Source organism: Vombatus ursinus, unplaced genomic scaffold (genome assembly GCF_900497805.2).
Source record: "Vombatus ursinus unplaced genomic scaffold, bare-nosed wombat genome assembly UNPS02011572.1, whole genome shotgun sequence".
NCBI classification, from domain to species: domain Eukaryota; kingdom Metazoa; phylum Chordata; class Mammalia; order Diprotodontia; family Vombatidae; genus Vombatus; species Vombatus ursinus.
Window position 1 is genome coordinate 3,957,841 of NW_020951350.1, and position 17,802 is coordinate 3,975,642.

Here is a 17,802-nt window from a genome sequence, read left to right on the forward strand (position 1 = left end):
ACTGGGAGTGCTTATGTAGGGAGGGGCCAAACAAGGGTGGGGCAGCCATCGGACAAGGTAATTCCCCCTCCGACCCCCCAAATCCTGGGAGCTCAACACTTCTGCATAGGCTACAGTTCAGCCCCCTACATCCTACCAACTCCGGAGATCCATCTAGAAAGAAAGTAGGGTGGGAGAGTGTTTAATCTTAGTATCTCTTCTCTGGCCAGTTTTCTGTTTGAGCTCTGAGTGCTGGGTCCAGTGTGGCAGGTGCAGGGGCGAATGCCAGAATCAGGTCATGTCCTATTAGCCCCACCCTCTATCCCACGCATGCTTCCCAGGCCTGGTCAGGAAGGGCCTGCCGTCTGCTTAAGATCTCCTTCCCAAGGGGAACCAGGGAGAGGAAAGGAGGCTAAAGTGAGGTTCCTTGACCATCCTGGCAGGGTCGGATTGAGCCCAACTTAAGTGGATAAATCCAGTAAAAGGGGAAAGGTTGAGGGACTATTGTAATAGGCCTAGGAGAGAGCTCTTAGGTCAGGACCGAGAAAAGACGTAAGTGGAAGCAGATTTATTTGTCTCCAAGTCCCTTGAAGCCCCGGGTGGAGAGCAGCCCGCCTGCCTTCTTTTGCTTCCTGTCCAGCACTTGGGCCATGTAATTCTCTTGCTGCTTCTGAATCCGGAAGTCCGATATCTGATGCCTGCAACAGAGACCCATGGGATGGGCCTGAGACAGCTGCTGGGGCAGGAACCATCCGGGAGGTTGGAGAGTCAGTGCCTCCCTCCCCCTTCAACACCCGGGTTCCTCCCCAGACATCCAAACCCCTTACCTGAAGGAGGATCCAAATTCCTTACCTGAAGATCTGTTTCTGGTGGCTGATGACGTTCTGTAGTTCCTTAATTTCATTTTCTTTCCCATTAAGAATATCTTCTTGCTTTATAATGTGATTTTCAATTTCTGAAGTGAAGGAGAGAGGTATCAAACACCTAGACTAGGGTCCCGGGAACAGAGGAATGAATGCTTGAAATCTCAGAATTAGGGTAATTTCTTTGGAATTAAGTACTACCTCACCAGGGTCTTCTTTCAAACTTCAGACATTTCTATACCTCCCTGTGAATGAGCTTTCCTAGAAGTAACTCAGCTGCAAAGAGTGGGTCCACCTGAGAGAGAAGACCCCTCTCCAAGCTAACCCTTTTACAATCAAAAAAAGCTCACTCTATTTGTGCTGCTTATAAAAGAAGTCATTGGTTTAACAAGGAATGATGTCAGGCTTCTTTCCTGGAGATTCTGGGGAAAACTCCAGACCTCTAGATGCAGTGAAAAGGCCTAAGGTCAGGAAGATGTGGGGCCTTACTAGGGGAGGATGTACAGAGGCCAAGGCCTGGCACCATGGCAGGCAGCAACCTGGACCTTTATGGAACCTTGGGCACCTGGAAAGAGGAGCAGCAGATCATAGAATTTAAAGATAGGAGGAGCCTTAAATAAACCAGCCCACTCAGAAATTAAGAAAATTGGATTTTATGGAGGAGGAAACAGAAGCTCCTTGAAGGAAAATGATTTGCCCCAGGTCACAAAAATAGTTAAGTAGTGGGGCTAAGATTTGAACTCAGGCCTTCTGACTTCAAATTGTACTGTTAACTCTGACTGGAATCATAAAATTCTGCCTTTTTGATGTTTCTTAAATTTTTTTTTTCTGGTATCTTGAAGCCAAAATGTTGGCAAGTTGGGAGGCCTGCCCAGGAGTGTGGGTTAAACAAAATTACAAAATCTCAGATCTGGAGGGGGTATCAGAGATCCTTTTGTCCACACCTGAAAAAACAACATGTTCTATAACATCCCTGGGTTTCCAGGAGAGGGGAACTCACTATTTCCCCAGGCAGCCTATTCCACTTTTGGAAAGATCTAATTGTTAGAAAGGTTCCCCTCCCCCAAAAAAGAAAGGTTTCCCCTATGTGGAGTTTCATTGTTTCTCTATATCCCTTCCATGCACTGATTCTAGGTTTGTTCTGAGGCCAACCATAGGTTCTCATCTCACGCTGTCCCTATATGACAGCAGCCAAAATATTTGAAAACAATGATTCTTTCCCTTCCATGTAAGTCTTCTTACCTCCAGATTTAACAACCCCAGTCTTCATATTGCATTATCTCCAGTGCCCTCATTATCCTGACTATCTCAACCTCTGGAATGGCTCAAACTTGTTGGCTAGGACTCTAGATTTGGGCTAATCAGGGCAGAATACAGTGAGACTATCACCTTCATCGTCCTGGACTCTGAAGCCTTATCACCTTCACCGTCCTGGACCCTGAAGCCTAATATCACATCACTTCTTTTGGTTACAGTATCAAACTGTTGCCTCATAACATACCTCATGAGCCTGGAGTCTTCTAGCCCTCCCCACGGGAGCATTTTCATTGGCAGTCTTATCTAGCTATGCCTCTTCCATCCTCATCTTATAAAGCCAATTCTTTTAAACTCAAGTAAAGGATTTTACATTTATCCCTATTAGATTCCAAAATCTTATATTAAGACCATTGTTATACATGGTCTGACGAGCTCTTTTCTGAATCATGATTCTGTCATCCAACATAAATGTCCTTTGCCCTAGCTTTGTGTCATCTGCAAATCTAATTAACATGCTACCTACATGTTTTCATCCAAGTCACTGATTAAAAAAAAAATGTTAACCACCACAGTCTCCAACACAGGTAAGATTCTTCAGCCACTTCAAGAGATTTCTGACATCAACCCACTAATGATGCCTCTATGGAGTCTGGTGATTCATCCATCTAGCCCATGGTTGTCCACCTAGTTAACAAGAATTGCGTAAGATGATGATGAACAGAAATTCATTTCCCAAATCCAGGTAAAGACCCACTTTGGCACAGCTCTTTCCACTAATGAGAGCTGTGAGTCACTGCTTTGGGATGTCCCCAAGTTGACCTCATCTGTTCCAGTCAATCAGTAAGCATTTATGAAGTTCCTCCCATGTGCCAGCAAGCACTGTGCTAAGCACTCCAGCCACACGTTAAATGACCATCGTGATCACTCTCTTCAAGCCCCTAATCTCTCTCCTGAACGCTAGTTCAGCACATCTCCATCTGCCTGCCAGACATACCGACCCAGTTGCTTCACCAGCATTTCACACTCAATAGGTCCAAAAGTGAACTCATCTTCCTCCAGAAACCTACCCCTTCTCCAATCTTCAATTCAATTCAACAAATATTGATTAAGCATCTGTTTTCTGGGTGACTCTATGGAAGGTGCTGAAGATTCAAAAGCCAAATGAAAGTCCCTGTCCTCAAAGAGTTTACATTCTCCTGGGGATGAGGGTCTATAAGAAGGCCATTTGATGAGGGAGAGGGAAGACTAACAATGGGGGGAATCAGGGAAAACAAGCTTCACAGTGGAGACAGCATCTCTGTTGTGTCTCTGAGCTGAGCCTTGACAAAGACATGACAAAGAGGAGGAGGGAGAAAAGGAGGGAAGGCATTCCAGGCATGGAGATCAGCTTGTGTGAAAGTACAGTGAGGACATGGAGGGTTTGTGTTTGGAGAACAATTAGGAATTCGGTTGAGTTCGAATGTTCAGGAAGAGTAATAATATTATTAGGGTACAGCCAGCTTACAGAGGGCTTTAATGTCATTTAAGTAGTTTATATTTTATCCTAGAGGCAACAGTCACTGAAAGTTTATGAGCAAAGCAGCAGTACAATGATCCAAGACAATTTCAAAAGAATCATGATGGAAAATGCTATCCGCATCCAGAGAAAGAACTGATAGAATCTGAATACAGATCGAAGCATACTGTTTTCACTTTTTTTTGTTTGCCTTCTCTTTGTTCTGTTTCTTTATTCACAACATGACTAATGTGGAACTATATTTAACTTGATTGCACATGTATAACTATATCAGATTGCTTGCCATTTTGAGGAGGAGGGAGAAAAATTTGGAACTCAAAATCTTATACAAATGAATGTTGAAAACTATCTTTACATGCAATAGGAAAAGATAAAATGCTATTTACATTAAAAAGTTTATGAGCAGAGTCTGCTTTAGGAAAATTATTTTGATAGCTGTGGTGTGAAAGACAGATTAGAAAAGAGAAAGATTGGAAAGCAGAGAGTTGTTTGGAGGCCATTTCAGTAGTCTTGGCAAAAGTTGGTAAAGGTCTATATTAGGGTCTAAGTGGCTAAGTCAGTGGAGAGAAGGGAATGAACCGAAGAGGCAGGTGTTCTGGGGAGCTAATAGGATTCAACAACTGATTGAATCTGGGGGCTCGTGAGGGTAATGGAAGAGGCAAGACTGACTCTGAGGAGATGAACCTGGATGACGGTGCCGTTGACAGAAATAGGTAAGTCTGGAGGGGGGTGAGTTTCAGGGAAATAATAAATGTTATTAAATAACTAACATTACACTTTAGTGTGTGCAAAGTGCTTATAAACATGACCTCACTTGGGTCTCACAGCAACGCTGTGAGGGAGGGGCTATTATTGTCCTCACTTTATCGCAAGGAAACTAAAGCAGGTAAATAACTAGGTTCAGAGTCACACAGCTAGTAAGTAATGGAGACAAGATCTGAACCGAGGTCTTGCTATCTCACACTTTGTCTGTTATAGAGTTGGAAGGGAATTCAGAGGTTGGCCATTCCGGTCCATATTTGGCCTTGTACAACATGTACAGAGGGGTTCCCAGCCTAGGGTATGCATGCCTCCCACCCTCATGGAATACAAGAAAGCCTGCCAAGGACAGGGGAATGGGGAATCTTTATTAAATAACTGTATTATTCAAGTGGAATATTCCAGAAACTCCAAACTAAAGTTCATGCCAATCAATGAAGTTACAAAATTTTTGGTGTACCCAGTGAGAAGAAAAATTAATCTCTATCTGATTTCTTATGTGCATATGCATGGTCAACTCTAGGATTTATTTCCTTTCATAATGAATAGAGGGCATGGGAAAGTACAGGACCAAGAAAGACTGGGAAGCACTGAGCACAGCACATCCCCAACAAATAGATGTCCAGTATTCACTTGAAGATCTCTTGTAGTGAAGAGAAACCCATGAATGCTTATGTCATCCCATTCTAATTTGGATAGCTCTAATTGTTGGGACGTTTTTTCTTGTAGATGGAATCTGCTTCTGCAACTTACACCAATGGTGCTTAGTTCTGCCTCTGGGGCCAAAAGAATTTTTTTTCTTCATGACAGCCCTTCAAGGCAGCTATCACACCATCCCCCTCCTGAGTCTTCTTTTCTCAAGGCCAACCATATCTAGTTCTTTCAACTAATCTTCCTGTGTTCTAGTCACAGGAAGACAGCATGCTAGAGGAGATACAGTATTGGACACGGAGTTAGGAAGACATAAGCTCCAAGCCTGAGGCAGCTAGGTGGCTCAGTGGATAGAGTCCTGTATAGAACCAGGAGTCAGGAAGACCTGAGTTCAAATCCTACCTCAGATATGTACTAGCTGAGTGACCCTGGCCAAGTCACTTAACTTCTGTTTGCCTTAATCCAGCTGGAGAAGGAAATGGCAAACCATTCCAGTATCCTTGCCTTTAAGAAAATCCCATGCACAGTACTGGCATGCTATAGTCCATGGCCTCATAATGAGTGGGACACAACTGAATGACTGAATAATGACAAGCACCAATCCCATTTTAATAGCTGTGTGACCCTCAAAACTCTGTGAGCTCCAATTTTCTCATTTGCAAAATGGAGCTAATAATACCTCCTACTTCATCCTAGATTTGAGATAATGAAAGAGTGCTTCATTAAAGCACCAGATACATGTCAGTCATTGTTTTATGGTTCTCAAATCCCAGCATGACCCTGCGCTCTCTGTCTCTCTCTCCTGGATGGGTCCAGGTCAATGGCTTTCCTTGTAGCAGAATGTCATCTGTAAACAGGGGCACCCCTAGACCCTTCTCTATCTTGAAGGGCTCCCTCCCACTGTTGTGTCTGGATCTCTCCTGCTACAGGTGGCCCCTCTTTGATTTGGGCTCTTGTGTGAGATATTCTTCATGGTGGTGGCCAACAAGTAGTCTCAGTTTTATGCATTACTTGATATTAATATTTCAGGGGGTCAAACAAAGTTACTACTCTTGTTACAACATCTTCCAAGGAATCTTGCAAGATTTTGACTTGGGCATGGGAGACCTCCCTTATTAGTGGAAAGCTTTTTTTAAGGTGGCATTTTGCTCCAATAAATCACATACTTGTTTATACTCCCAAAGAATAAGCACAATGGGATTTTGTGTTCATTCCTTGGACTTTCCAGTTAATTGTGTGATGCTGAAGACATGAGCTGCTATAGGATGTCATTTCTTTCTCACACCTTCATTAAGGATGCCCTCTCTATGCATGTGTAGATTATTTTCATCAAGACTTGGTAGAGTTAGCAAAGTAGGCTCCATGGGTTAGTACTTAGTGATAGTTATCAATATTCTGGGTACTATTCCTTCTCTTAATGTATCCTAAGATCAAATTAGCATTTTAAATACTACTGTATTTTCCCCCAATTATATGTTAAAAACAATTTTAAACATTGTTTTGTTTTGTTTTTTAAGTTTTGAGTTCCAAATTCTGTCCCTTTCCTTTCCCTCCCCTCCCTGAGATGGTAAGCAATCTGATATAGGTTATACATGTGCAATGATGTAAAACATTTCCATATTAGTCATTTTGTGGCCGAAAACTCCAACTAAAAAAAAGAGAAAGAAAGCGAAAAATAGTATGCTTCCATCTGCATTCAGACTCCCATCAGTCTTTCTCTGAAGGTGGATAGCAATTTTCTTCATGAGTCTCTTGGGATTATCCTGGATCATTGTATTGCTTAGAATAGCTAAGTCATTCGCAGTTGTTCATTTTATAGTACTGCTGCTACTGTGTACGGATCCCATTAGCTTTTTCTAATATCTTCATTTTCAATCTAAATACCAGTTAATAATGTATCCATTTCTCTAGCTACTTGTCTTAGCTGTTCTGGTCTCTAGTTTTTCTTCAGTCCCCTTGTTCATTCCCCATGGCCCAACAAGGATTGGGTTTGTCCTCCTCTTTAGGGAAAATGGTTGGGCCTTCCCCCTTACCATTGCACTTGGTGATAAGCTTGTCCTTCTTGGTGGACTCTGTCAGAACTTTGTTTTTGACACTGGATAACCTAAATTGGAAAGGATGAGATGTCTGAGTGAGTGGGGGAGGCAACTGGTTTCTTGGCACTCCCCTCTACTCCATCCCCCCTTTTCCCACAGAACCCACTTACGCCTTTTCAAAAGCTTGCTTCTCTCTCTCCAGTTGCTTGGACAGCACCTCCACCTGTCCAAGAGCAAACTGTAATTTTTCTGTCTCTTTGGCCAATAAGCCCTTGGTCTGGGCATGGGCTGCCTTTTCCTCCTATAATCACAGATCCCTCAATTAACATTACCCCCCCCCCCAACCAGATGAGTCTAACTCTGGGGTTGCCTGGAGCCCTGGAGAGATCAGAGCATTTCCTGTCTGGGGGAGGGCTCTTAGTGTCCTGCCCCCATGTGGCTATGGGTAAAAGATCTCAAAGATCCCAGTCCTTTTTTCTTCCTATTCTATTGTTCCCTTGTCCTCCCACCCCCACTCCCAGGGATGGGAAGAAGCAGAGGGAAGGGCCCTCTTACCTCCAGCTTCTTTACCACAGCTTCGTACTCTTCTTTACTCACAAATTTCTCTTCCTGGATGGCCATCTGCAATGCAGCCACAGGGTTGGGAGAGAATTAAAGCCCAGAGACCAAAAAGGTCTTGGAAGCCAGAGGAGAAAAGGGAATAAGGGGATGTAGGATGGGAGCAGCTAATGAATGGTTTGGGAATATTAACACTAATCTCGTATACATAGAGAGAAAGTACTTTACAATTTATCCCCCATCCTTTTTAGGTCATAGCTTGGACTGGTTGAAAGGCTTGGCATTACAATAGCAGAATATAATTATAAAGGTTGGAGACCATGGTTTTTAGTTTGTAGAAGTATATATATTTGGTGTGTAAGTATATATGTCTATATGGTTTATATATATGCATAGAAGGTGTAATATTTTCTGCTCTGATAGAATGTATAAACTCCATGAAGGTAGAGGCTGTTTCATTTTCCCCTCTTTGTATCCTAGCACCCACTAAGCACTTAAAATTGCTTGTTGATTGAATGAAAAATGTTTTTCCATCTGTTTGCATAGCAAGCATTGTGTAGAGGAAAGAACATTGGATATGGAGATCTAAGGACCTGGGTTTGAATGCCAGCTCTGCTATTTATTACCCGTGGGACTTTGGGTCAGTCACTTCACTTTTGCTGAGCCCTCAATTTCCTCACCTGTAAAGCTGGACTAGAGGATTTCCAGAGTCACTTTCATCTCTACATTCTCATGTGATCCTCACCAGATCTTCAATGCAGTAGGCATGGTACGACTGTTACCCCACTTTATAGATTCAATAACTGAGACCAAGAGGTGAAAAGTGATTTGCCCAAGGAGGCTGGGTCTTGACCTCAGGTCCTCTGACAACTAATTTTTGGGTTCTTTCCATTATGCTACTAGACTCCCTTTCTGAATAGGAGATTAGAAGGGATAGGAAGGCATGGGAATAAATGGAAGATCTTTGGAAGGGGCAATTTGAGAATGGGATGGGCAATGAGAAGCATCATTTTGCATCTCAGTTTCTGATGCTCATGATGAGAATAAGCAAGACGACCACTAGGAAGATAATTTATAGTTTATATGCCAACACACTTGCTGCAAGGGATGAAGAAATAAATTATATAAAGAACTTGAGGAGATCCTTAAAACAAAGTCAGCAAATACTCAGTGACTTCAGTGAGGTTTGGGATTAAGAAATGAAAAGAGATCAAGGGCACATAGACTACTCAGAAGCCCCTGACTATCTATATCATGAGTATTTTCTTCCAGAAGGGAGCCAGAAAAAAAAGTCAAAGTTCTAGACAGGTGAGTACCAAACAATATCACAAAAAGATGAATTTCATTTTCATGGACAGACAGGAAATGACTGGTCATCCATATGGAATTGCTACATCTAGACTTTTATTTATTTATTTTTTTGGTTGGGCAGTGGGGGTTAAGTGACTTGCCCAGGGTCACACAGCTTAGTAAGTGTTATGTGTCTGAGGATGGATTTGAACTCAGGTCCTACTGAATCCAGGGCCGGTGCTCTATCCACTGCGCCACCTAACTGCCCCCCACATCTAGACTCTTAACATCATAGTATCTGATGTAATATATAAAGAATTTAAGAAGATGAAGTGAAGTCTTTAAAATCAGCTGGACCCCACCAAATCCAAGAAGAAATCCTTGATGGAGATGAGACAATTTTAAAGGCCCTCAGGGATCAATTTTCAAAATCTTTAAAAAGAGGAAAAAATCACAGAGTTATTACCAAAAAAAAGATGATGGAGAAGAACATCAGCAATTACTAACTCACATGTTTATATTCTAGGCAACTAGGTGGCACAGTAGATTGAGCATCAGGCCTGGAGTCAGGAAGACTCTTCTTTCTTTGTTCAAATCTGGCCATGGGACACTTACTAGCTGTGTAACCCTGGGAAAGTTACTTAACTGTTTACCTCAGTTTCCTCATCTGTCAAATGAGCTGGTAAGGAAATGGAAATGGCAAACCACTGCAGTATCTTTGCCAAGAAAACTCCAAATGGTGTCACAAAGAGTCGCATACAACTGAACAACAACAGCAATGTCTATATTCTAATCTTTATAAAAGCTTTATGAGAATGTTTCCATATGCACCCGGGATAGCCTTGAAGAAAATACAATAAGGCAACAGGCAGGCTTTTCATAGATATTTTTCCATAGCAAGAATATAGTTGTAGATATAAAGAATACAAGATACCACTATATCCACTGTTTGCTGACTACAAAGAGCATTTGACTTGGTAGAGCAAAATGCAGCACTTTTCCAACAAAGTGTCTCTTGTGCATATGTTAAGATTATAGAAGATTCCTTACCAGGTAGATGGAACCACAGAAATTACTTTTCATTTAATGATTCTGATTATAGCAAATGAGGCAACAAAACAGGGAACTATGCTTGACTATGTCATTGAGGAGAGACCCCAACCAAAGTCCTAATGAAAGAGGATTCTCTATAGATGGGGAAATGCCCCAGGTAGTCCTGTCTGCAAATGGCCTATGCTCTGAAGTGCCATCCTAAATGAAATCCAACGCTATTCAATAAAAAAAAAAAAAGATTGGCTCAGTAATTTGCACAGAAAAATCCAAGGAGATTCTGTAGGATGGAAAATGCGTATTGGTAGAAACCTGGGAACATTTGTATGAACTGATGCAGAGTGAAATGAACAGAACCAGAAGAAAAATTTATAGTTACAATATGAGCAAATAACTTGGAAAGACTTAAGAACTCTGTTCAATGCAATGACTAATCACAGTTACAGAGGAATGATAAGTGTCCTACCCATCTCTTGAAAAGTGATAGACTCAGAGTACAGAATGAGAAATATGGGTTTGGGCATGGCCAATGTGGGAATTTATTTTTCTTGATTATGCATACTTGTTACAGGAGTTTTGTTTTTCTCTTCTTTTTTTCTTTTGGGGGTGTGTATGAGGGGGAGGTAAAACTACTGCTTGTTAGCTGAAAAATAAAATGTTACTTCCTTTTAAAAAAGAAAATGGGTATTGACCAGATTATAATGGATGGGCAGCCTACCAAGTTACTCCATCTTGAATAAGCACTGCTAATAAGACAGTGAAATGGATAGAGTTGAACAGGAGGGGGTGCAAGGTGGAATGCATTGGGAAAATTATGCTTCACTTTCAACACCTCCAGCAGCTCCCTGAAACAAAAGTCTATCTTTTCAATACCAGTATTCTTACATTCATACATGCAACTCCCAAAGGCAATTTTCCAATGTTGAGCAGGTGCTAATTTGCATTGGTGGAAGAAATTTCTTCATGGGGAGTTCCCTATACTATAATAGGTCTTGTCCTATCCCATCTCATCCTTCTGGTGATGCTATACAGGACTCCAAACCATGTCTCTTCAGAATCAAAATCATAAGTGACCCAAAGGATAATGGTGAATGTAGCATCATAGTATTGCAGACTTGGAAGGGACCATAAAGCTCTTCTAGTCTAACCCCCGACTGAAAAAGAAAGCACATGTCCTATCTATGTAGGTATTTTCAAGCTTCTACTTGAAGAAACTTCTAGTGAATGAACTCACTACATTCCAAGGCAGCCCATTCTACTTTGAACAACTCTTACTATCTAAAAAGTTTTTCTTATATTAAGAATAAAATTTCCTTCCTGTAACTCTAATCCCACTCCCACCCCTGCTCCCTCCCCTTTGTTCCTAGTTCTGACAGCTGTGTCCAAGGTGAACAAAACTAATCCCCCTCCTCCGTGATAGCTTTTCAAATACCCAGGCTCACTGCATGTTGCAAAGATGACTTTTAGGGGAATAACTGGAATAAACGTCAGATTGGCAGAATAGATAAACTGACTTTGAAGCCAGGAAGACTCCTGGGTTCAAGTCACACTTCTGACACATACTGGCTGTGTGAGACCCTGAGCAAATCACTTAATTTTTCAGTGCTGTAGAGACTGAGAGGCATCTGTAGGCATATGATTCCCAAGTAATAGAGCCCATTATCAGTATTCCCCAAACCTCCCTTCTCCCCAACTTCCCTATTACTATATGGGCTCCACCATTCTCTCAGTCACATAGGCCTAGTGTCATCATCAAATCCTTACTTGCATTTTGTCACACATACCCAGTCCATTGCCAAATCTTGTAGCTTATACTGTCACAATACCTCTCATAGAACTCCCCTTCTCTCCACTCATATAGCTTCCACCTTAGTTCATTGTCAACATCTCTGAGACTATTAGCCTATTAGACTATTGTTTTCCCTGCCTCCTCTCCCTACTCCAATTCATCCTTCACTCAATTCACAAGGTGATTAAAAAAACAACAAACATAGGTCTATGTCATTCCCCCTCCCCCCTCAATAAACTCCAATGGCTCGCTATTGCCTTAGGATTAAATATGAAGTCCTATTTAGGCATTCAAAGCTCTCCATAATCCAGTTTCTTCCTACCTCTTTCTTGTCTCCTTACACTTACTCCTCTCCAGGAAAGCTCTATAATCTGGGGCTAGGCACTGGCTGTGCCCCATGCCTGGAGTGCTTTGTCCCCTTCACCTTTCTGACCTCTCAAGTTTCCTTGGCTTCCTGTTAAGACTCACCTCAAATTCATCTTCTGCAAGAGGCCTTTCTGGGCTTCCCAGCTATTGAGGTACTTAATTTAGATTACCTTCCAGCTACCTTATGTATGTGCATATATGTATAGATGTATAGCTTACGTACATATACATATATATCTTGCATGTATGTAGCTATTATTGTTTCCTCTCCCCCCATTAAAATGTGAGCTCCCCGAGTTTGAGCGTGCTTGCCTTTCTTTTTATCCCCAGCCCTTAAAAGCACAGTGCCTGGCACCCAGAGCATGTGCTTCACAAATACTGTTTACTGACTGACTGACTGATCCAAAGCACAAAGATGTTGCTGACCGACTTTAATAGAGAGGGTTTTCCTTACAGGGGAACTGAAATGAAACCCCTCTCAAGGCCCTATTCCTACACGGATAGCTAGGATAAAACGTATCATGCACAGGAATGACTGAGTGGGTGACAGACAGCTCCAAGCCTGCAGTGTAACCCACTGGTGTAGGACGCGCACGGCGTGTTGGGTAGACCGCCCGGCCAAGGTCTACGAGCCCCTGCGAGCACCTCGGGATAAGATGGGGGAGTGGGGAGGGGTGGGTGGAGCTCTGCGCCCGCGCAGGGTGCCGTAGACAAAGAGAGCCAGACTGCTGTGAATGTAGGTATCATGGGGGCGGAGAACGACGAGCCTGGACTGGAGACAGGTGCACAGAAACTCTGGGGAGGAGCTGTGAGGGCTGTGGGGCGCGATGGGGCGCAGTGCCAGACAGGCTGGTCCATTCCACGGAAAGATTCTCAGGCAGTTGCCTTGCCAAAGAGAGGTTCGGCCATTGGCCACGCCCCTGCCGACACCAAAGAATGGGGCGCTCGGGCACCGCCTTCTGTCCCGCCCCCACCCCGCCCTTCCTATTAGGCCCCGCCCTTCCCATTGTGACGTTGGGGTCGGCCCCGCCCCCTGCCTATCAGGGTCCGCACCGTGCTTTTCAGCCGGTGGATCACTTGCTCCTGAGACCCAATTACGTCCCGAAGTTGTCGGAAGGCGAAAGACACTGTATTCTCGTCCTCCAGAAAATTCTGCAGAGCCTCCGCCATCTTCCGCCCCTAGCTCCCGTTCGTTAGAAATGGCCGCCTCCTGATTCCTCGTCCTCCCTGGGCCAATAGAAGAGCTGTACCATCTAAAGCCTAGAGTCACAGCATCCGGGGCGGGTCCTCTGCCCCGCAACAGGCCTCAGAGGACCATCTGCTCTGGAAGAAGTCTCGCGAGAGGACTTTATTAAAGGCCGTGAATGTGACTAGCACAGAGAGAGTCGCGTGCTGTGAATGACAGCGGGCGGCAGAGCATGCAGCAGGCACAGCCCTGCTGACCTCACCCCGCCAGGATAAGCCGTGTCATTCTGACCCCGTTTTCTTAGAGCACATCTTCCCTGCAGTCTCCAAATCTTTTTTTTTTGGTTGCCCTGAGGAAGTTTCACAAAAAACCCTATGCAATCCTAGGAGGTTCCCAGTTTGTAATAATGGCAAGAGGCTGCAGGGAGGATAATTGAACTTGGTGGCCTTTTGACTCCACTATCGCATAGCTGGGAGTGATTGTTGATATATCCTCTCTGAATGGGATGAGTGAAGCAGATGATTTAGGAAAGAAGCCCCGAGGTTTCAGTAAACTAATCTTTGAGAACTCTAGCCCAATTTGTATATATTGCTGCCACTAACAGAAGCTCTCAGAAGTTCATCAAAAGGAAAAACAGAAAATATTATCTTATTCTCATGCAGAGCCACAAATATAGCACAGGGCCACAAGGCTTTGTCCCAGGGCACAAATTATCCTGGAACAGCAGCATTTGTCCTATGTGCTTCTCAATCTCCTTATCTTCCTCAGCCTTTGCCACATCTAAATTCCCTTCCTGTGGTGGTCTCCTCCCTCTGCCTTTCCCTCTAATCAATGGCATGATAGGCTGAATTCTTTGGGGGACAGGACGCAGCCCTTTTCTGGCTCAACTGCATAACTGTCCTCTGACTGCCACTGTCCACCTTCTCTCCCAACTGAATTTGCCTTAAGCATAATACTTTCTAGTTCTGCCCTCCCATGTAAAGCTATCATAACACCCCAACCTGCTCTAATGTGGAATTTTTTTTTTTTGACTGGTGAAGAGAAAATCATAACACACCCAGAACAGGTACAGAAAAACCATTTTCATCAGAGGAAAAGTGGGTTGTAGTCGACTGACATAAAAGAACAGACTAAAAACACACCAGAACTCTTCAACCTGTAAACGTTAAAAGTGAGAGGGAACGTAATTAAAATCTAAAAAGATGAAACTCTGTCTTGCCTAGTTTTAACTGACATGGGCCTATTCATCATGTTCTGAAACACAAAGATGAAAAACAGTAAGTTTAGGACACATAAAACTAAGTCTTTCTTCAGACTGCAGATAATAAATTTGTCTACTAGATATGATCTGAGCTGACTCTAATATTCAAGCCCCTTTGCACAATCCTGCTCCACACTAACTGTTCACTCTTATCTCATACTCCTCACCTCTATAAGCTCTACATTCTAGGTAACTGGATTACTTTCCATTTACTGTTGTCCCATCTTTTCCCCATTGCCTTGATTTTGCCTATGCCTAGACTCACTGCCATTTCTATCTGTTGTAGTCCTTTGTCCTAATGTCCATTTCAGGTACTGCTAGCTCCACCATGAAGCCTTCTTGACAAAGGGAACCACCAGGTTGTCTCCCTGGGAAATAAATATAACTTGAGAACTCTATTGGCAACAGTCTTGGGTCAAGTAGACTGTTGTTTGATCCATTGTGGTAATACCTACATGCCTATTAGTGTTTAAATATTTCCAGCCTTTAATTGGTCTGTTTCATGTACAGACTTGCTTTCCCAGGGTGAAAGTGATTATTTGTCCCTTCTCAAATGGCTCCTGTCACTTTGCCTGGCTATCCTTTGTCCTTATGTTATTTTCTCATGTATCACACAATTATTTATATGTATTTCCTTACACCCAGATTACACTGTAAGAACTTTTAGAGCAGCACTTACATACTTTCTTTGTAACTTCAGTTTTAATGCACAAGGCACTACAACTACATGCTTGTTTTGTGAACCTCATCATTCCATGAAATGAGATGGGCAAGAAAAATGGGGCCTCTGTTGGGAAAAGGATCCTGGGTCAAACAGACAGTTTGTTGTTTGACTTGGTAAGTCAATATCTATTTGCCTATTAGCACTTAATTCAAAATAGGGTTAGAAATGACCCAGCCATCTATGATTCCTAAAGGTAGCCGAAACCATAGATTCAAAAGGTATGCACAACAGAGTATACCAGACCATGACAAGAAATACAACTTGGGGTCTCCATTGACAAAAGGATTTTGGGTCAAATAGACAATTTGTTGCCTGACCCTGCATGTCAATACCTATTTGCTTATTGACACTTAATACCTCCTTCCTGTCTTGTATTGGTCTCTGTGAATATCCTTGCCTCCCAAACAAGATCATGATCTCCTTGAAGGCAGGGGCAGTGTTTTCTATTTTAACTTGTATCTCCTTCTCACAGTGGCTAGGTACAAGGCTAGGCAAATAGAAGGGGTTAAAAAAATGTCTATTGATTGATTTAGGCAAATTCCTAGGAAGAAGCATGTAATCCTGCCCAGCTTGTATAGTTCACTTCTCAATCTGGATCAAGAAGCATACAATGTACAGTACACCTTTCAGGGCCATGACCATGACCTAGTGTGTCTTTTTTTGTTTTGTTTTGTTTTGTTTTTTATAGCCCCCATTCTTTCTGATGCCTTATTGTGATCTGGAGGTGACCCTGGGTTCCTGAGAGTTGTCAATAGAATCAAAGTTTTGGCAGGTTCTACCAAGCTGTACTATCAAGGTCCTGAAGGTTGGTCCAATGACAGAAATCATCTGCTATGCAAGGAACAGTATAGCTAAGTACAGAGAAGTCAGAATACTGACCATACTAGGTAAAGAATTTTTTGGCCATGGTGACTTTCAAAATAGATAAAGAGAGAAGAACTGCCTTCAGACCTGCATGGTTCCTCTTTTACAATGACGGGGGAAAATGGTAGAGGAATCAAAGGTATTAAAAATCACACAGTTCTTAGGATCATCTAACAAACACTCATTTAATATGGCTAAAACAATTAAATGTGAGATCTTCATCTAAAACCAACAAGCTGATTCCCTACTAGCAGAAACAACCCGGTTCAAATGGACATTCTCAACACAAATGAAACAGGAAGAAATGAAGTTGTAGAACAATGGAAAGGTTGCTCCTAAGTTCTCCTTGGAGACGACACAAATAAAGGAGTTGGCATGGTTGGTGCATCATGCACTCAAAATGATACACAAAAGTATCATTTCACGGGGTTTTGACACTTGTCTTTCCTTCAAGTGGTTATGATGAATTTAGTAAATAGACTACACATCAAGGAGAAATTATGGCCCATGTGTCACCGTTTTTTTTTCTTGCACAAGATGAAATAAAAAAATTCTACGAATGATTTGACAAAATCCTCCAAACTAAATAGGATCATCATGGATCTAGTTTTGAGACTCACGGGTCCCAGAGGGCCATTTCCCCAAGCCATTATTTTACAGATGAGTAAACTGAGGCCCAAGGAAGTTGAGTGACTTGCCTACGGTGGTACAGCAAGTAAGCAACAGAAATTGGATTTTTCTCACGTATCACACGATTATTTATTTCCTTACACCCAGATTACACTAGAAGAACTTTTAGAGCAGCACTTACATTCTGTCTTTGTAACTTCAGTTTTAGTACAGTACTTTGTACACACGGCACTACCTATGTGTTTTGTAAACCTCATTATTTCATGAAATGGTATGGGCAAGAAAAATGGGATTCTCTTTTCTTTGTACCACTCTGCTTCTCCTAAGTTAACACATATATATCTTTATTATTGATGACTTCAATACGAAGGTAGGAACAGAAGCAAGATCAATGAAAAAATTATGTAAGAAAATATGACTTAGTAAAACATATAAGAAAAGGCTTTTACAGTGGAGAGGAGGTGGGGGAAGATGAGAAGGAATGACTAAATCTTATTCTCATTGGATTTGGCTTAAGGAAGGAATAACATACACACTCAATTGGCTATGGAAATCTATCTTACCTACGGAAAATAGGGGGAAGGGGATGATAGAGGGCAGGGCAGATTGGAGAAGGGGGTAATCAGAAGCAAACACTTCTGAGGAAAGACATGGTCAAAAGAGAGAATAGAATAAATGGGGGGCAGGATAGCATTAAGGGAAATATACCTAGTTTCAGGGGCAGCTAGGTGGTGCAGTGGATAGAGCACCGGCCCTGAATTCAGGAGGACCTGAGTTCAAATCCGGCCTTTAGACACATAACATTTACTAGCTGTGTGACCCTGGGCAAGTCACTTAACCCCATTGCCTAGCCAAAAAAAAAAAAATATATATATATATATATGTACTTAGTTTTTCACATGACTACTATGGAAGTGTTTTGCATGACTTCACATGTATAACCTATATCGAGTTGCTTGCCTTCTCAATGAGGGTGGGTGGGGAGTGAGGAAGGGAGAAAATTTGAAACTCAAAGTTTTAAAA

The 17,802-nt window shown here is 42.5% G+C and overlaps 1 protein-coding gene across 2 annotated transcripts; it reads right to left on the bottom strand.

Annotated features, from left to right (window-relative positions):
• Nucleotides 1-210: 210 nt before the first annotated feature.
• Nucleotides 211-13,328, bottom strand: SPATA24 (spermatogenesis associated 24). Of its 2 annotated transcripts, none has more exons than XM_027856605.1 (6): nt 13,168-13,328; nt 7,617-7,682; nt 7,232-7,362; nt 7,059-7,129; nt 832-934; nt 211-677 (listed from the first exon to the last, which is right to left on the bottom strand). In XM_027856605.1, the coding sequence occupies exons 1-6, from the start codon at nt 13,282-13,284 to the stop codon at nt 548-550; spliced, it is 618 nt and encodes a 205-aa protein (XP_027712406.1). In that variant the 5' UTR covers nt 13,285-13,328; the 3' UTR covers nt 211-547. The 2 variants fall into 2 exon arrangements, with proteins under 2 accessions (XP_027712406.1, XP_027712407.1); XM_027856606.1 differs by having other exon boundaries at nt 212-677; nt 7,232-7,284.
• Between the last annotated feature and the right edge of the window lie 4,474 nt (nt 13,329-17,802).